Here is a 21,123-nt window from a genome sequence, read left to right as displayed (position 1 = left end):
CTTCCCTGCTTTCTCCAACTGGCTTGTCCAGGGTCATCAAAATGTCTCATTAAGCCACAAGATGCCACCCGGGATCCAGCCTGTCCTGCCACTGAAACACCTGGGAACCTGAGACCAGCTGATGCTACCACCCTCTCCTCTTTCCTCCTTGTCACTGTCCACCTTGCGAGCCCTTCCAGTCACCTGCCTGCACAGTTTTACCAGCACCAGTTCTCTGTGTCATGTCCATGACCATGACCTCCCATTGCCTACCCTCTTGGGTGGAAGCTGTGACACATACTTTGTTTCTAAGCAAACAGGACCGGCAGCAGGGACAGTTCCTCACTCTCCCCAGTCCTGATTGCCATTTTCAACTAACTCTTTCACCTCCATATAAAAACTCTTTTAATTAATCACTCTTAATTTTAATTAATTCTTTAAAAATCTATCTACCTGTCTATATATACTGACTGCATCTCCATGACTTACTTATTTTGTAACTCTAAGTTTGTCCTTCCTAATCTCCTTTATTTTGCCCATCCAACACACCGACTTCGTTCAGGCAACCACCAGTTTATTCTCTGTGTTTAAGAGTCTGTTTCTTATTTGTTTTGCTCTGTTTTTAGATTTCACAAATCAATGAAATTATATGGTATTTGTCTTTCTCTTTCTGACTTACTTCACTTCGCATAATACCCTCTAGGTCCATCTATGTTGTTGCATATGACAAGGTCTCATCCTTTCTATGGCTGGGCAATATTCCATTGTCTGTTTACACCATCTCTTCTTTATCCATTCAGCTATTTATGGGCACTTGGGTTGCTTCCATATCTTGGCTATTGTACATGATGCTGCAATAAGCATAGGGGTGCATATATCTTTTAGGATTAGTGTTTTCATTTTGGAGGTAAACACCCAGTTGCAGATTACTAGATCATATGGTATTTCCATTTTTAACTTTCTGAAGAACTTCCATACTATTTTCTGCAGCGTTTGCACCAATTTACATTCCCACCAACAGTGCACAAGGGTTCTCCTTTCTCTACATCCTCACCAACACTTATAATTTCCTGCCTTTTTCATACTAGCCATTCTGACTACTGTGAGGTTGATATCTCATCGCCATTTTTATTTGCACTTCCCTGATGGTTAGTGATGCTGAACACCTTTGCATCGGCCTGTTGGCCATCCCTATGTCTTCTCTGGAAAACCGTCTATTCATATCCTCCACCCATTTTTAATTGGATTGCTTGTGTGGTGTTAAGTTGGAAAAGCTCTTTATATTTTTTGGATATTAACCCCTTACTGGACATATCATTTGCAAGTATCTTCTTCCAATCAGTAGGTTGCCCTTTTGTGTTGTTTGCGGTTTCCTCTGCTATGCAAAAACTTTTTATTTGGGTGCAGTCCCAATTGTTTATTTTTACATTTGTTTCCCTTGCCTGAGGAAAAATATGTCCATAAATATGTCACTAAGGGTAATATCCAAGGTGTCTTCTACTCTTTTGAAACCCGTGCCATTTACTCAAACCATCCACCTACTCCCCTCTCAATACTGTCATCTCCCAACCTCATGGCAGCCATCAGTCTCTAGCACCCGGGTCTCAGTCTTCCTCATCATCCCCTAGCCAGGCCTACCTGTCCATCCAACATATCATACCTTCCCATTGTCTGCAACTGCTCCTCTTCCAAAATCTTAAACTTCATAGCTCACTTTTGAGCAGTACCCTCCTCTCTCACTTACTCATCCTTCCTACACTCACCCCACACTCACGATCCATCACGCAAACCATTCTCCTACCAATAAGCTCAACCGTCTGACCTCTAGTACTGAGACATACCCCTTTCCCTGCTCTACACCAAAAGTCCATCCCTAGATTGACAAGACATGTGAATTATTAGCTGCTGCACCCAGGCCCTGAGACCTGGTGGAGAAAATAATACACCCATGCAGGCCAGGACCTCTATATACTGACAGCCCCCAAACCTGACCACCTGCAAATCTTTAAATGGGTTCCTAAGCAACTCGCTTCCATCCCCTACACATTTCACCACTTTCCCCAAGCACTCTACCTACCCTCTTCCTCAGAATTCCACTGGATCACAAAAAAAAAAAAAAAAAAAAACCCAGAAGCTATCAGGCAAGTATACCCCTCTCCCAGCTCCTTCTGCTGTCTTCTCCCCAATAAACTTAGGATCAGCCACACTTCTATTCACTTCTTTCCCTATGGAATTAGTGGGAGAAGTATCTTCCTACAAAGGCAAGTCTACCAAGTGCTCTCTAGGTCACCCTTCTCCAGGGGATCAATGCTCTGTACCAATGATCTCCAGCTTCTCCTCTATGCAGCTCCAGAGAAACATGTTCAAGCTCTTCTTACTTTAAAAAGAACTTTCTAGAACTCTCATATCTTGTTCCTGGTCTTCCTAGCCAAGCTTACAGAAAAAGGAGTCTGCATTTGCTGACTTACTGCTTCCACATCACCTCTGATTCCTGCAACCTGCCTCCAGGATTCCAGTGAAATGGCTTCTGCCAATGTCAGTAATCACCTAATAGCTAAATTCAAAGAAGTTTTGTCTGGACATTCCTTGACCTCTGCAGTATAGGCTACTGCCCAACACTTTCTCTGACCTTTTCTCTTCTTGGTTTCAATGATAGTACTCCTTCAGAGAGAAGAACAGGAATTTTGGAGGAAGGAGATCTAGATCTCAACCTGGGTCCATTAGCTCTGCTCTCTCCACTGATGTCCTACCAACACCTTCACCTCTACATGCCCAAGACTCATCAATTTTCCCCCAGAATCTGTGCCTCATCCAATATATCCAATCTCAAGGAAATGGCACAAGTGTCCATGCAGTTGCCAGTACTAGAATCCTGGTTTTCACCTGTAATTCTTCCCTCTTCATCACTCAACATATCCAGAGTCTGTGAGTCCTTGTCTCCTCTGCATCCCTACGGCCATTCATTTTTCACCTGGGTTGCTGAAAGACTTAATGGCCTTGCTGCTGCCACTCCTAGCCCTTCCGATGTATTCTCCACACTACCCCTGAGAGACATCCCTCTGAAATACAGGCCAAACCTTCAAGGCCCCTCAGGATCTGACTCCTGCCACCTGCAGGAGTTCATTTCTTACCACTACCTCCTGGCACACTATGCTCTAGACACATTAATTTCAGTTCTCTGGGTCTCTTAATGTGCCATCTTCTTCTGTGCCTTTATCCATGGCTCCCTTTGCTGAAGTTCCCTTTCTCACTTAGCTCACCTAGGTGGCACCTATTCTGCTTTCACACTTAAGCTCAAATATCACCACCTCCAAGAAAGGATGTGTTCGCAGCATGAATTTTCACCCCTGCAAGTTTCCCGAGCAAGCTGTGGATACCTTTCTCACTGCAGGCTCTACATTGTACTGTATATTATGCCTTTTTACATGCCTGCTGAGCAACTATGTCATAAGCACCTTCCAGACAGGAACATGTCTTATCTAGATATTCCTAGCCCCAGTCACAATAACTTATACACAGTTGGTATCCGATAAATGTTAGGTTAACTCATTGAAAAAGGGAATGGCCGCACTGGGGATAAAAATATATGTTATAAAAAATAAAAAATTAAATTAAAAATTGTATGAAAAAGGGAATGGCAAAATGGTCAATATCCCACCGGATGGAATGTGGGTGTAATGGCGATGGATTGTCCCACTCCTGTTTGAATAAGGTGGTCAAACTAACATAAAACTCGATGCAGACATTCTTTCAAAGACAAACAAAACTCCCAACTTGCAACTAAGTGAACACCATTGGATGGTGAAAGATTTGTTTCCTGACTTGTCACTTCTTCCATGTGCAGTGGTGTCTTATGTCCATGGGAAGCAGCAATGTACCTGTGCATGGTGGACCTCTTTACTCAGCTGTTAGCCTTCACTGTGGCTGGCTCCTCAAAAACATGGCTGGAGAAAAGACTAGAGCTGCTGACCTTAGCCCTCTCTGCTTCATCGACTCCCTCCTTCACCTGAAGTAAAGGAGATTTCTTGATGCTAAGCAGCCTGAGAACAGATTTTAACATTTCCAAAGAGTGTGAAATATATTAAATAGGGAGAAGAACACTTGGAAGAAATGATCATTTTTATCCACGTAAACATAACTCTAAGGACCACTTATATTAGAAGTAGGGATGCCTATAGCACTTAACCTTTTGCTAATTTATAATATATAACTTTCTAGTTCCCATTGAGTATTAAAGAATTAGGACATCAGAACATGAAATAATTTCACATATCCTCAAAAATTATTATTAATTCTAGGGTGTGGATGCTTCCAGAAAATTAAACTGGCCTGTGTAGAAAGGCAAGATATTTAAGATAGGTAGCTTAGTATGGGTCAGATCTAGTCCTCTGCTTTCTAGCTTGTTGATATTGGGCAGGTCAGTTACTCTCTCTATGCTACAGTGTCCCAAATAAGTGAGATAATGTATTTAAAGTGTTAGCACATAGCAGATGGTCAATAAAAGGTTGATATTGTTGTCATTTCTAAAGATACAGTAGAAGTCAATGACGATTGACCAAATTCAATTGCATTCATTCATTCATTCATTATGGAACTCTAGATGGAATACCTTTTTTAAAAGATTTTATTCATTTTTGAGAGAGAGAGAGCTCAAATTGGGGCAGGGGATACAGAGGGAGAAGCAAACTCCCTGCTGACCAGGGAGCCCAATGTGGGACTCGATTCCAGGACCCTGAGATCAGAACTGGAGCTGAAGGCAGACGGTTAACCAACTGAGCCACCCAGGTGCCCTAGATGGAATACCTTAACACAACATGACATCCCAGAATTGAGAGGAATGGGTGTATTTGAAGGTAGTTATACCCGAGAAAGGAGCTGTGAAAGTGAGGGAGACTTCTGAATGAAGAGTAGATGGAGAAAAGAGCCTTAGAAAATAATATGACATATAACCAGAGGAACAAGAGATTCAGGGTGTGGTCAAGGGATTATGAAAGAAGCAGGACAGAGTGAGGGCTAGCAGAAAAGCCCAAGTCTGATGAAAAACAGAAGAAGGAACACCCTCGGGATGCTGGAATGAAGGGAACAAGGCCTACAGCACTGGCTGGAAAATGAGCTAGAAAGAATGCACTTCCTAGGCCACAGGCAGGGACACTGGCCAAGATGTTGCTGCCAGGTAGTTTTGGCTAAAAGATGCTCTGAGATCCAAACATAAAAAAAACATCTGACTCCTCCAGACCCCAACGGACAAGGAACTAGGGACGGTTTTCTAACCTCGAATTGGAGAGTGGAAGAAGTGACAGAGGACTTTATCTAAGGGTCAGGAACAGAGCAAAGGCCAGCAAATTAACTGCGGGAACTGGCTATCGATCAGTTGGTGAGATGGTATGTGGGAAGAGCAAGGATCCTTATTACTGTGACCTGTAGCAGATGAATGGAATTCAACTCCATAAGCTGAAGCAAACCAAACGAAGCCATGTCAGCATCACATCTATAAACCATTTACATCAAATACTCATGGAGCACCTACTGAGTGCCTTCAAGATGTTGAAAGGATGAAGGAAAGGCCACTTTCTAGGTGATGACAAGAAGAAATCTCCGCACCTTCTCCTCCCTAGGTAGGGGTAGTAAACATAGGGCCTTCAGAAGATAAGATGGCGTGACTTGCCCCATTTTGACAAATAACAGTCTACGTAGTCCCCTCAGGCTTCTCTGAGATGATATGTTCTTCTGCAACTTTGGTGGGGAGAAGTAAAGGAAGGATAAATAAGAAAACAAAAAGAAAACCAAAAATATCTTAGGAAGAAATGATCATCCCCCTGCTTGTATTTTTAAAAATGTTTTCAGATGTCTGAATCTTTAATTTAGAGAATTTGCCTCTCATTGCCTTATCTTCCACATTGGTCAATCCTCTGTCATCTCACTGACGAGATACTCCCAGTCAGAGACACACTAATGAACACAGTCTTAGTAAAGCCAGCAGTACTAAGAGAGTGTCAGTGAATTCAGGTTGCTGATTTTCAGGCGGGCATAGATTCAACAGTCCCTCTGGGGAAAGATTCCCTAAGAAAGAAGGTACCTACCAGCACACTCCTCCAGGGAACACAGGGAGGTCTCCGAGGACATTCCAGGGCAGCCAGGTCTGGAGGGGAAGGAGGTCAGGCACACGCGGCGTCGCTCTCTGACACCATCCCCACACGTGGTACTACATTGGCTCCATGGCTGCCAGAGTCCCCAAGTTTCTGCAAGGACATTAGCCATGCTTTTAATGCTAGTTCACTTGAGAATCAGAATTTAACTGCACTCAAATGAAGCAGCAAACTTAAATCTCAGGCCTTGAAGTCAATAAATAAAAACATGCCCAAAGATGTGGAAAGCTGGAAAGAGTGTTTAATAAGCCTTAAAACAAAAGAAAGCTGTATAATTTACAAAATGTTAACCTTTTTGGAACCTATCCTAGAGTAAAGCTCACAGGGCAACCAAATGGCCTGAAATGTTAGGAAAGTCAGGCTCCTCTAAGGAAAGACAGGATGCAAACCCAGCTTCTTTGGGTGGACACCAGGCCTCATACAAGCTGGTGAGAAGTCATCTAAAAATATAATGAACTGCTAGAATCCTGGTGTGGGCTAGCATGAGAAACAAAAGCCCTGGGAGCCACAAACCCAATGGGAATTTGTATCCACTTGCAGGCTCTTCTTCATGGATCTCACCAAATGCTCACAAGAAGGACTGAGGGTAGGTGCAAGACCAGAGAAAGCCTCTCTTGTGGTGGAGGTCTGAGTCTGGAAGGAGTGGCACTGTGGAAAACACACAAACCTTACCTGGATCCTTCTCCCCATCTGCTCTCCCAGCAAGAGCCTCAACCACTGGGAACAAAGCAGAAGCCCCGTCATTCTGAGAGCACCAGTTGAGATATAGTACTTCTAAGGAATGGAAAAAGAAGGAAATCCTTCACCCCTGGAAGGAGCAAAAAAATATACTGGGGCCAGACTTTTAGAGAGCTTCTATCACTGGAGAGGGGCAAGATCATCAAGAAGGCCCCATCTCTGAGACTCAGGGGCACAGCATTTGTCTAAGATGAACTAAGGATGAACTGGAACAAGAAAAAGCTCTCTAGCTCCCATCACCCAACCCCTAGCCTGCAGCATGCTAGTAATTTCCAAGTATCAATAACAACAACCTACTGCTAGGGCAAGGGCAAGAGTGACAGGTGAAAACCTCTCTTATGTGCAGGCTCAAGCCTAAACTGAGGGTGCAACAGAAGCATGGAGGAAAATCCTCTGGTAAGCCAACTCCTACTCTGACTGCAAAGCAACATTAGAAAATTCTAAACTCTGTCATTCCCCAAGGATGGCCATAGCAACAGCAAAACCCCAACACAGCTTAATTCCTTAGTACATTGACCCAATCCCCACACTAAATGCCTAGCTAAAACAGGTGTATGCCCATTTCCTCACACAAATACTATTTATTGGTGTCTACAGTTCTAAATTAAAACGTGCAATTTCAACCAAAAATTATGAGACAAAGAAGCAAGAAAAAAAAACTATCAAGAGATAAAGTAATCAAGAAACCTGGCTCTAATGTGACCCAGACATTGGAACTATCAGAGAGAGAAGTTCTGATAGCTACGATTAATATTAAAGACTTTAGTGGAAAAGGTTGGCAAGATGAACAGATGAAAAATTTCACTAGAGAATTGTAAATTGAGAAGAGGAAATGGAATGCTAGAAGTGAAAAACATGGTAACAAGGATGAAGAATGCTTTCTCAGAGAATGCTCATCAGTAGACTCAATGCAGCTGAGGAAATAAAGAGTAAATTTGGATATAGATCCGTAGAAATCACTCAGACAGAGACACAAAGCTCAAAAAGAAAGAGTGAATAGAAAAGAATACCCAAGAGCTGAAGGGCAATATCAAAGAGGCTATCATCCATGTCATTAGAATCGCAGAAGAAAAAAAGAGAATCAAATAATGACCAAGAATTCTCCTAAATTAATGAAAGATAGTAAATTAAATCAAGATGCTCAGAAAACATCGGGTAGGATAAAAAAATAAACAAAAAATTAATCATACTATATTTAAATAGTTAAAAACCAAACCCAGAAAACTTTGAGGGCTGTGGCAGGGAAGGGAGGTGGAAGGTGGAAATACATTGCATGCAAAAGAATAAAGATTAGAAATACAGTAGGCTTCTTGTCATGCAAGCCAAGGATGATGGAGTAATAACTCTAAAGTAATGAAAGAAAATAATGACCAAACCAGAATTCTTTATCTAGTGAAAGTATCTTCTAAAATTTAAGGAGAAATTGACTTTTTAGAGAAACAAAAATGAATAAAATTAATTACTGGAGATGTTCACCAGAAGAAATGTTAAAAGAAAATCCTTCAGGCAGAAGGAAGATGATACCAGAACAAAAACCCTGCATCTGTACAAAGAACTGAAAAGTGCTGGAAATGGCATTTATGAAGGTAAAGGTAAAATTCATTTTTTTCTTATTTTTAAATGCTCTAAAATAGAATTGCTAAAGAAAACTAGTATTATGTGTTCACAGCATATATAAAGTAAAATTTATGAGAACAATCACACAAAGAATGGGATTAATGAGTTAGAAATATACTGTTAATAAGGTCTTTATATACATGTGAAGCAAAATATTATTGCTTAGATAGATCAAGAAAAGGTAGATTATTCATTCAAAGGCTGATCAAGAAAAGTCAAAGATATATACTGCAAACTCTGGGACAACCACCTAAAATATTTTAAGGTATAAGCCACTAAAAAATATATAAAGTATAAACCTTAAAATTGAATATTCAATTAATACTAAAGAAGGCAGAAACAAGAGGAAAAAGAAACAAAGAACAGGTGAAATAGACATAAAACTACCCAGATAGTCAATAATATATTGTAATAGGATTGTATGGTGACAGACGGTAAGTGCACTTGTGGTGAGCCTAGCGTAATACATAGAGAAGTTAAATCACTATGTTGTATACCTGCAACGAATGTAACATTGTGTGTTGACTATATCCAATTTAAAAAATTTTTAATAAAAAAACTTACTTTAAATATAATATACAAATAAGTTAAAAGTAAGCCGATGAGAGAAGTTATACCTGTGAACATGAATTAAAAGAAACCTGGAGTAGCTATATTAATATCAGACAGGGTAAACTGCAGAAGAAGAAATACTACCAGGGATAAAGAGAGACATTACATAACAATAAAAGGATCAATTAAGCAAGGAGCTTGACAACGCTAAATGGGGATGCACCTAACATCAGAGCTTCAAAATACATACAAAATACTCCCAGGACAGTTATTACTGACTGACACATGCAAACAGCTCTTCCAAGAATATACTGAATCACTGCCAGATTGAATAATTAACCAGTTCCCTATAAAAAATCATCTTAAGACCCTTCTCTATCAGTACCCATCCAACCTCAAGACTCAAGTCATTGCACTCCTAGGCACAAAAACACCCTCTGTATAAAAGTCTTTCTTCATGCTTTATGGACAAAAACTCAATACAGTCAAAGGTATAGAAAGCACGACAAAGACATAAGGAGAGCACTTGGTAATCCAAGTGGTGCAATATTTGGAGTGAGTCATGGAATATGAGTTCTTCATAGCAATTAAAAGTCTCTGGGATTTTCACAGGAGTGTGAGCATTACAAACCACCATGCTGGACCAACAGCAACTGAGGTGTGGTAATTATGTTCCATCCAGAGGTCCAACTGAACACAATATTGGTTCTGTGTCTTCAGATCACACTACAGCTCCTCAGATGGAAGAACAATGGGCCCGCTTTGTCCTTACGCTTCAGAGCTATTCAGACACTAAGCCCCCCATGCTTGCAAAGCTCTGGGACACTCATATTAAAGCCTCTCAGAGTTAAAGTTTAGTGATTGATTTTTGGAAAATATACTGGAAATTCTACCACTGAGAAATCTCAATTTAAAGTTAAGCCAATGCATAGTTTATCCTTATGTTCATATTAAGACCACAAAAGGCAGAACTGTAAATACTAAGAATCTTTGTTATTCTTTCTTAAATCTTGTTTACTTCACATAAATATAATCTACATAAATATATAGAGTTAGTTGTCAACCAAAAAACAAAAATTCCAATTACTAGTGGTCAGAAAAAAAAACAAGTTTTAGTAAAAGCATGAATCTTAATGTCAAAATTTACATTTTGAAATGCTGTGCCCTTTTCCCTTGGAAGTAAAATCATGACTTGTAGGACAATCAGTAATAAAAAATAAAGAAACATTTAAGCTACACCTTATGCCCTTTTATTTCTAAATGAAATTAACTGAACAGGAAACAAAGGAAATCACTCAAAGCAATTAACTAATTTAATAAGGCAATTTTTTAAAAATACCTTGAGTAATTCTATCTGTTCCCTGAAGCTTTCTACCAATAACTCTGAGGTAAATACTAAGCAAATGGAAGGTCATTAGATAACTATAGTTCATTTTTTATTTTATTATTATTATTATGTATTTATTTAATTGTATTAGTTACCAAACAGTATTTCATTAGTTTTTAATGTAGTGTTCCATAATTCATTGTTTGAGTATAACACCCAGTGCTCCTTGAAATACGAGCCCATCTTAATACCCGTCATCAGGCTGAACCATCCCCCAAACCCCCCAAACCATTTGTTTCCCAGAGCCCATAGGCTCTCATAGCTTGTCTCCCTCTCTGATTCCACCCCCTTCTTTTTTCCTTTCCTTCTCCTAATGTCTTCCATGCTATTCCTTAGGTTCCACATATAAGTGAAACTGTATGATAATTTTCTTTCTCTGCTTGAAATAATCATTTAGCATAATCTCCTCCAGTTCCAACCATGTCGATGCTAATGGTAGGTAGTCATCCTTTTTTAGAAATGAAGAGCAAATGACCAATATTCCAAATACTCTTACTTCATGAATGAAAGCCGTTTTGATTTGCCCTGGTTAAATGTCCATACAAGTACTCACACTGCATAACAAACCTGTTTGGCCAGGATAAATACCTTTCAGCTACTATAGAGGATAATAATTCTGAATGAGCAAAATTTGTCTGGAATAGGAAAAGGCAGATTTGTTTACATGCCTCAAGACTATCTGAAAGGGGGCGCCTGGGTGGCTCAGTGGGTTAAGCCTCTACCTTCGGCTCAGGTCATGGTCTCAGGGTCCTGGAATCAAGTCCCACATCAGGCTCTCTGCTCAACAGGGAGCCTGATTCCTCCTCTCTCTCTCTGCCTACCTCTCTGCCTACTTGTGATCTCTGTCTGTCAAATACATAAATAAAATCTTAAAAAAAAAAAAAAAAAAGTTGGGGGGGCACCTGTGTGGCTCAGTGGATTAAGTCTCTGCCTTCGGCTCTGGTCGTGATATCAGGGTCTTGAGATTGAGCCCCACATCGGGCTCTCTGCTCAGCGGGGAGCCTGCTTCCCCCTCCCTGCCTGCCTCTCCGCCTATTTGTGATCTCTCTCTTTCTGCTAAAAATAATAGTAATAATAATAATAATAAAATCTTTTTTTTTAAGATTTTATTTATTTATCAGAGAGAGAGGGGGGGAGAGAGCAAGCACAGGCAGACAGAATAGCAGGCAGAGGCAGAGGGAGAAGCAGGCTCCCTGCCAAGCAAGGAGCCCGATGTGGGACTCAATCCCAGGACGCTGGGATCATGACCTGAGCCGAAGGCAGCTGCTTAACCAACTGAGCCACCCAGGCGTCCCAATAATAATAAAATCTTAAAAAAAAAAAAAAGACTATCTGAAAGAATACTGCCCCTGAATACTCACACCTGGAAGACATTTTGCTCAAAAACTAAAGCAACTAAGCAAAACATGCTTATAAGAAAGTTTCTATAGGCAAGAGTGAGTAACTAAAAGCAGCAAATGGAGCAGTCACCTGGATAAGCAGTTCGGATTTTCTGTGCACAAAAAAAGGCTCCCTTATAATGGCTGAAGCAGGCTTATGCCTGAGCCAGTGGATTCCAAAGTGTGTTATGTGTCTATCAAGAGGGGTGGACAGCACGAGATAAACCAGTGAGATGAGGAGGAAATACTATAACTTCTTTCACTCTAAAAGCTCTATATTGTGTAATTCATGAGTTGACGGTTGACTGTACGGGAGGCAGTACAGAATAATGGAAAAAGCCAATCAAGCACCAGGAGTGGTTTAGCCACTTAACTACCATCGACTTCGGGCAAATTATGTAATTTTGTGCCTCCATTTCTTCACCCACGAAAGTGACAAAATAATAAATCTAAACCAAAAGGTTGTTATGAAGATTAAACAGATTAATATTTATAGATCACTTAGAGCAGCACCTGGTGCAATGTAATCCACTAAATAAACATTAGCTTTATTATGTCAGAGGATCACACCCATTATGTCACATATCCTGAAAGGACATTCCTAAGGAATGCCAAAAGAAAAGTTAACTTTCAGAAGGGTTTACTGTTTCACTTTCAGAAAACCGTTAAGTTTTCCAGTTTTAGGTAAAGTAACTCACAAAGTGGACGAGTAGCTTAAAAAGATTCTGGCAGACAATTAAAGATAACACACAATCTGTGAATAGAAAGGAAACGACAGGGTTCATAGTTCTCTTGTTCTTAGTAAAAAGCTCTTGTCAGTCATTTTGAAGGAAAAATAAGACCATCTAAGTACAGAAACAAGATAGTCTAAAAATTTAAATTATCAAGGAAACTATATATTAAATATATACACTTTTCATTTATCAAAAAGAAAATTAAGCTAAAAATAAAAAACTATGTGACTATGACTTTATACCCTCTATCATTAATTATCAAGTTTTATCTTAGGGCGCCTGGGTGGCTCAGTAGGCTAAAGTCTCTGCCTTCAGCTCAGGTCATGATCTCAGGGTCCTGGGATAGAGCCCAGCATCGGGCTCTCTGCTCAGTAGGGAGTCTGCTTCCCCCCTCTCTCTCTGCCTGCCTCTCTGCCTGCCTCTCTGCTTACTCATAATCTCCAACTGTCAAATAAATAAAATCTTAAAAAAAAAAGTTTTATCCTAAATTTAATTACTCTCCTGTCTGAAACCCTTGGGCAGATGTGTTCATAATTTAGGATTTCTGAATTTATTTTTATAAGATACTAAGTGCTGTGTCCTATATTACCGTTCTGTACTACTAACACTCCCCTGGCAGGATCTCAGGCAGCATCCCATTACCAAACACATTAATATTTCTGTAGAGAAAAGTAGAAACATTCACACTAAGTAGGATAAATGAAGATCATAAAAAATCATTTGTGGCAACATCTATTATATATCATCTATTATATATAATATATATTTTTTCTATTTTATATATATTATATAATATATATTATATAAAACCTATTATATATTTATTTATTAAGTTGTTATTTACATACTCTCTCAAGCCCTGAAGACATATTTGGAAAAAGAGACACACATATCAAACACATACTCCATTTTTGAAAGGAACTAATATATCAGTGGGGCAGTGGTTCACACAAGTCATTGTGGGTTCACTGGGGTCTCTGAATGATACCATCTGCCAAAAAAAAGTCAACTGTCAATTTAAGTGGAAAATGAAAAGAAGAGAACAAGATTTAGTTAGAAATGCTTAGACTAGAACACAAGAAGGCCTTGAGGTCCCTGTTGCTAGCATAAATGTCGCTGGATAGCTGGAGTCAGAGCCATGGGTGGGTGGTCACACTCCTGGGGTCTCCAAGAGCATTAGCCCCTCCAGGCACTGCTTCCAGCCCTGATGTTCAGTTGTGTCGAGTTGCTGCAGGCCATAGGGAACCCCTCACCACCCTCAGCCCGGAAACACAAAGAATCACTCTGCTCTGCCTCTCTCTCCTGTCTTGTCCCTGCTGCTGGGGGGGGGGGGGGGGGTGGGTGGGGAACTCAAGTCCTTAGACAAGTAGAAGAATCTGTGGAAACCCCAATAGCTGGGAGAACCACAAAGCACACCTCCTGCTCCCAATGTCTTTAAACCAATGACCCCAATATCTTTATTTCCCTAGGTTGCTTCCACTAAATTCAGTTAGATTTTCTTCTCCTAACAAGTAACGTCTTTTGAAAAGGCAAATCTATCTTGAATGATTATATTACTTGAATACAAGTTCTCTTACTACTACCAGCAGCAGCCAAATTTGCATTCGATTTTCACTTTAATAAAACCTGTATTGAGCACCTATTCATGTGCAGGTAGGCTAAGTGGGTCAAATAAATATCATAAATAGCTTCATGGTAGCCCAAGCAGCCTTTTCACACCAAAAGAGCTCCCCCCCCAACCCCCACTGTCAGGAGGATGGTGGGCTTGAGGTGGGGGTCATGGGGAGAAAGACCTGGAATAAGCCATGACAGAAACGACTGATGCCATGCAGAGGCATGAAGGATGCTGGGCTGGCTTTACAGCAAGAGAATTTAACTAGTGTGGGGTCAAGGAAGAGTAAACCAAGTTGAGACTTGGGGGACAGGTTAATGTCAACCAGGCAAAGGCGGGTGGAGACCACAGCCCAGAGATGGCGGCTATTGGTTGGGTAGCCCAGCCAAAGGGGTCTTGTGGATTCTCATCCTCCTGTCAAGTGAGGTGACTGGCAGGTATTTTCTTTTTAAGATTAAGAGGCTCAGTGGGTTAAAGCCTCTGCCTTCAGCTCAGGTTATAATCCCAGAGTCCTGGGATTGAACCTCACATTGGGTTCTCTGCTCAGCATGGAGCCTGCTTCCTCCTCTCCTGCCTGCCTCTCTGTCTACTTGTAATCTCTGTCTGTCAAATAAATAAATAAAATCTTTTAAAAAAAAGATTTTATTTATTTGACAGAGAGACACACAAGTAGACAGAAGGAGAGGGGGAAGCAGGCTCCCCAATGAGCAGAGAGCCCGATGTCGGGCTCGATCCCAGGACTCTGAGACCACGACCTGAGCTGAAGGCAGAGGCTTAACCCATTAAGCCACCCAGGTGCCCCAGTCACTGACAAGTATTAAGCAGGGTGCAGCCTCAGCTGACCTGAATTTTAAATAACCCCTCTGCCTGCAGTGACACAGTGAGGCTGACAGTGGCAGGATCGGAATCAATGAGGAATCTGTTGCCGTAGGTTAGCTAAGGAATGACGGAGGTTGAAACCAAGATTCAGACACCAAGGAGCCAAAACCCATGGGACTTGGTGATTTATTATTTATAGGAGGTAAGGAAGAAGAGGAAGACCGCTGGGCTTCTGCTTTGAAATGAAATGGTGGCTAAGGCCTGTACTGAGGGGCAGGTTGTGGGGGTAAGATGATGAGTCTAATTACTCCGAGATGCCCAAGAGACATGTGAGGGGGGCAGCTATGCAGCAGCACTTAGACGCTGGGAAGAGATACCCATGTGGAGTGATCAGTCTCAGAATGGTGCTCACCTAACAGGTGCATGAAGAGTGAAGAAAGTGGGACGTCTGGGTGGCTCAGTTGGTTAAGCGACTGCGTTCAGCTCAGGTCATGATCCTGGAGTCCCCGGACCAAGTCCTGCATCAGGCTCCTTGCTCAGTGGGAGCCTGCTTCCACCTCTGACCCTGCCCCCTCTCATATGCACACTCTCTCTCTCTCTAATAAATAAATAAAATCTTTTTTAAAAAAGTGAAAAAACAGGATCTAGTTTAAGATAAGAAGTGAGCAGTTAACAGATGAGCCCAGGTGGTGGAATTGGCCGGCAAGGGAGACCATGAAGAACAGTCAAGGAAGTGGGAGGGAAGCGAGGTAAGGGTCCAGGGTGATGTCACAGGACTGAGATATTTTTAGGTATTTCAAGGCTGTTGGCCATGAGCCTGTTAAAGGACTGTTAGACAGAGGAGAGAGAGGGGATGATGATTAACAGAGGATTCCGGATAGGAGCTGAGGGACTGGGATCCACAGTGGAGGAGAAGGCTGACCTTGCATTGGAGGGGTGACACTCCTTCCATGGTGACAATAAAGGAGACCAATGGATGTAGGCTTACAGACATTTTGGTGGGAGGTTGAAGGAGCTCATTCTTGATGGCCAGGTGACCTGGGTGGCAGGAGACGAACTCAGCTCTGAGAGTCAAGATGGGGGAGGGGCTGAGGTCTGAGGGGAGCTGCTCTAGAGAACGGGGGCAGAGCTGGTCGGGCAGCATGGAGGGTCCAGCTGAGGGGGGAGGCATAACCCACCTGGATGTGACCGTCCATGCAGCTTGTGTGCCAAAGGCGGCCAGGAGATGGCCGGATTCATGCGTCAGAAGGAAAAGAGGGCAGAGGAGTTTAGGCTCTTGATAGGAGACATGTGATAAGTAGGGATGAGCCATGGAATTTAGACTGGATGGAGAGGTAAATGCAAGCCAGGAGATGACTAGGGGGTGCGGAGAAAGTCAAAGAAAATGGACTTGTAAGGTGAGGAGATGGGTGAATTTGAAGCAAGAAATACTTGGAGTTCCAGACACAGGCAGAGGCTTGGGCCCTCGGGGGGCCTGGAGCTTAGCAGGGATGAAGCTATAAGCAAACCAGACAATTTCTGCCAGATGAATCTCTTGCCAAGACCAGGCTTGCACCCAGGAAAAGGAAAAGAACTGCAACGAGGGGCCCGGGGCATGGATGGAATTGTAATAACCCCACTTCTTTGTGATTAGATAGGGCATTACACAAAGAACGTAGAGTGTAAAGTTTGTAGAAATCTTGCTTTGAAATCTCACTTCTACAGAAACTCATTCCGGCAAAGAAGGATATAACGGGAAAGAGACACGCTCAGCGAGAGGAAGCCAGAAGTCAACCAAATACAATTTGAGATTTAGCTTTGAATTCTGCTCATACCTACCAGAGACTTGCCATATGATGTAATAATATAACTTTTTAAGATAAAATGCAATAGAGGCTAAAGTTATTGGTGCCTCCTCTAAGCCAGGTGTTATGCTGAGAACTGTGAGCACATATTTCATTCAATTCTCACAACTCTCAGAGGTAGATGCTCCTATGATCCCTGTTTTACTAGCAGGGAAACTGAGACCTAGGCAAGTAAGCGGTGAGCTGAGTCAGCTTCCCATGAGTCCTAATTTTTCAGGTAAGAGTAAGGCCATGTAGGATATTATGAGGAGTGAACCAGAAAGATGATGGTACAGTTCACAGAAACTTAAGTTCAATGAAACTCAGAAGAATAATTTTGATTGCATGGAGGCACCAGTTTGCTTTAAAAAGTTTCAAAATTTCAATACCAACCTATGTTTCTCTGAATTAGCATGCACTCCCTCTCCTTTGTGGAAAAATGGCTTCTGCTTGGAACGCCAAAGTCAAAGCAGTATTTATTCCTCCCCATGTCAAACAAAGTGCAGTTGAATACGGTTCTCCTCTCTCCCAAGGTCAGGCTGTTTTCAGCTAGCTGAATGGTCCTTTCCCCAGGGCGTCTGGGGGCCTCCTTGAAGACCGTGATCACTCCTTGGACGAAGATGCACGGTGGGGGCAAGACTGTCACCTCCACCCCGGACTCACACGTGAGATCTGGTGCCATCACCAGTTTGTATCCAAATTTCTGGGCCAGGTCAATGGGTCCTGTGGAAGTAATGACCGAGTCTCGGCCAAACAGCTTCAGCACCACCGTGACGTAGGCTTCTGGCCCCACGGGCGCACAGCCAAACTGAAGCCACTGACCTTGAGAGAGTTCTGTCCTCTTGCTGGTTCTGATCTCCAGCGGCTGACCTGGACTTGTTCTTGCCTCGGGCAGACTGTTGGTAAAGATGACGTCCACCAAGATGTCAGGCTGGTCCTCAGGGAAGGAGCACAGTGGCTGATGGGTGAAAAGGCCCACCTGGAAGGTGCCTTCCGCCACCTTGGACGTCCTATTCAAGTCAATGTGAAAGACAGGCCATTCGACCTTGAGAAAGGCTCTTTGCTCCCAGTGGCTGACTTGAGTGCCATTGTGGGCCGCCTCCAGAGCCATCGTGAACCAGTAGTCTCCAGCCTCCTTGAAGTAGAAGCATTCAAACTCCAGTGTTCCCTGGGACTGGTTGGTCAGGAGGTATTTGGTGGTCACCGTCTGATTGGTGCTGGCCTCCAGCAACAGGACAGACACATTGCGCAGTGTCCCGTTGGCACCACCGAAACGCCAGAAATCCACAGACACCGTGTTGTTGCTTAGAGCTACATGGCCTGGCTTTTCCAAAAGGAGATGCTCAGCTTCTCCAAGAACTGAAACAAAATGGTCAGAGTCAATTTTACAAAGAGATCTCTGAGCAGCACCACCAGTGACATTGAAGAAAACAGCATTCTGCTCATAAGGAGGAGGAGTTTGACCTTGGCCAGAGAGGAGGTGCAATGATACTGTGAGCCAATCCCGGGAGCTGGGCCCCGCGCAGTTCCCGTTCTAAAGCAGCTCTAGGCCTTGGTCTTCAGCTATCGTGGTTATGTTGAAAGCAAAATCTCACAAGCAATACCCTGAACGCACCCCACTCAACAATGTCACACCTTGGCAATGTAACAGTATAACACCTTGGCAGTGAACAGTCTATACATCAGGAACAACAACAGACGGGTCTCAAGATGGAAATCCGTACCCCACTTCTCTCATTTTAATCTGTTAAAAAGAAAACAAGCCTCCCAGGACAGAGAACCAGGACTTAATTACAGCTTCAACCTAACCCAAGGCCACAGTCCATCTCAAATTTCCTGATCTGCACTGGTGAGGTTACCTCCTTGATAAAAAAAAAAAACCTGAGGGCCACCTCCCAACACCCCCCCAACCCCAACACACAGAAAGAAGACATCCTGGCATGAAACATTCCTTTCTGTTCTTTTGCTAATAACTTCTTGCCCCACCCTCCTTCCTATAAAAACTTTCCATTTTGTACAGCTCCTCGGGCCATCTATGCTTGCTAGATGGGATGCTGCCCGATTCATGAATTGCTTAATTAAGCCAATTAAGTTAGATCTTCAAATTCACTCAAGTGAGCTTTTTTCCCCCCTTTTAAAGTAAAGCATATTCTAGCGGCCCCTGGGTGGCTGAGTCTGCCTTTGGCTCTGGGCCCTGCATCACGTGAAGCTCTCTGCTCAGCGGGGAGCCTGTTTCTCCCTCTCCCTCTGCCTGCTGCCCCCCTCCCCCTTCTTCTGCTCTCTGTGTCAAATAAATAAATAAAATCTTTTTTTTAAAATCATATTTTGGGGGTGCCTGGGTGGCTCAGTGGATTAAAGCCTCTGCCTTCAGCTCAGGTCATGATCTCAGGGTCTTGGGATCGAGCCCTGCATCGGGGTTTTCTGCTCAGCAGGGAGTCTGCTTCCCTCTCTCTCTCTCTCTCTACCTGCCTTTCTTCCTACTTGTGATCTGTCTATCAAATAAATAAATGAAATCTTTAAAAAAAAAAAATCATATCCTGGGGACACGTGTGGCTCAGTTGGTTAAGCATCTGCCTTCGGGGCAGGTCCTGGCATAGAGTCCTATATCAGGCTCCCTGCTCAGGGGGATCCTGGTTCTCCCTCTCCCTCTGCACCCCCCTGCCGTTCATGCTCTCCCTCTTACTCTCTATCTCAAATTTTAAAAAAATCACATTCTGGTGTTTAGATAATTTGGAGGAAATGGATACATAGTAACATGAGAAAACTTGATTTAAATGATGCTGTACAAACTGCTCTTGATTCCTTAAAATGGAAGACCCTACGTATCTTCAAAGTCATCATTTTCTGATATTCAAGACAAGTACTTAAGCATTTTCACCAGTAATGGAACCAGTGCCGTTGGTTTGTACAAAGCAGAAATTTGTAGATGGATAAGAAATGTTGACACTTTATTCTGCACAGGTCGCCCAAGGGACAGAGTGAATGTTTATGACATACCCAGGCTTGTCCTTGCCAGTTTAAATTACACTGAATCCCAGACCAGCCTAGATGTGATAGATGACTTCTAGCCCACAAGCATCACTCAGTTAACATCAATCCTATCTTTTTAAAAAAGAGACCCATGAGAGCAGCTGAAGTAAAGAGTGGAAAAAACACAGACACACAGGAATCCTTGTTTCTATTTTGAACTTGATCCAAATACATATCAAAGGAGACAGAATTTGGCAGTGCAACAATCAGCTGGCCCATGGCTAGGGTAAGAAACATTTCTAGATTTAAGACACTGCAGGGCTCTTTTGGCGTGAAAAAAAACATGTGTAAGTATTAATTTATTATTATCTTACATAATATACACATATCATACTATATCATATATATGTCCAAAGAGCCTCAGGGTATTACTTGGGCTGGTCATCTTTAAATATACCCTTGCATGTATTCAGTTAATGATCATTAGAATCAGCATGTGGATATACTGGCACATAGAGGTATTGTTTTGTGTTTAAATAGTTCATCACATCACCCATTTCTTATTTAAGAAGACATGAAATAAAATATATGAAACTTGGAAGGACCTGAAATGTTTGATCATCTGCCTGAAAACCATAATAGAATAAAGTTCTTTTTCTTTTTCTTTTTTTTTTCCTTTAGTCAAAACAGAAGCTGCAAGATAGTCCGTTTCGGAGGAGACGAGTTAAGGTTGAGGAAGGTAGCTGATTCTGGGGGAGCCTGTGCCTGGTTCAGAGCCCACTCAGCACCTGTTTGTAAACAGCAACCAAAGAGATTCTAACACTCACCGCAGCCCAAGGAAGGAGTTAAGACTGAGAACCAAAGTCAGGTTAATTTGAATCTCATGGGGCAGGATGGTTTTTGATGTACTTTAAGATGGAGACCACACATCACTTAGTTAACTGACAAAGCCTATGGTCGATGATAGGGATAGTGGAGGGGGGAGGCAGATCAGACTCCGATTTGATGGGCAGCCGATCAATGAAAAAGACACACATGCCCAGTCAGTAGTGGAGAAAAAAGATACAATTGATGGGTTTCAGCAGCTCAGAGAGCGTGTGTGTACTGAAGAGAGAATTTGCTACTTCACTACAGAACTCCTGATTTTATAGACGCGAATACATCCTCATTTAGAAAACAGCAATGTGGGTGTACCACATTCTGGCTCCTACAGTATAGTTTTCTCTACTCTTTCAATTCCGTTCTCCCCTTTCCTTTATTATATTTAAGTAACTGATATCTCGATATAAGCATGTTGCTTAAAAAACAACTGCTAATGGTATATTTTGATCAATATCAAATGGAGAAGTGGGAAAAACCCAGGTCTA

At 42.3% G+C, this 21,123-nt stretch overlaps 1 protein-coding gene across 2 annotated transcripts in view; it reads right to left on the bottom strand.

Annotated features, from left to right (window-relative positions):
* Positions 1-21,123, bottom strand: part of THSD1 (thrombospondin type 1 domain containing 1) — a 29,454-nt gene that overhangs the window by 3,683 nt on the left and 4,648 nt on the right. The window contains exons 3-4 of one of the 2 annotated variants that reach the window (XM_059143720.1): positions 17,180-18,145; positions 6,060-6,218 (exon numbers count right to left, since the gene is read on the bottom strand). In XM_059143720.1, coding sequence (XP_058999703.1) covers positions 6,060-6,218; positions 17,180-18,145 — 1,125 coding nt within the window. The remainder of the gene's footprint in view (positions 1-6,059; positions 6,219-17,179; positions 18,146-21,123) is intronic. The other variant, XM_059143722.1, reaches the window with a different exon arrangement.

Source organism: Mustela lutreola, chromosome 13 (genome assembly GCF_030435805.1).
Source record: "Mustela lutreola isolate mMusLut2 chromosome 13, mMusLut2.pri, whole genome shotgun sequence".
Classification (NCBI taxonomy): domain Eukaryota; kingdom Metazoa; phylum Chordata; class Mammalia; order Carnivora; family Mustelidae; genus Mustela; species Mustela lutreola.
Note: the sequence above shows the minus strand (reverse complement) of the source record. Positions and strands in the feature narration are given on the sequence as shown.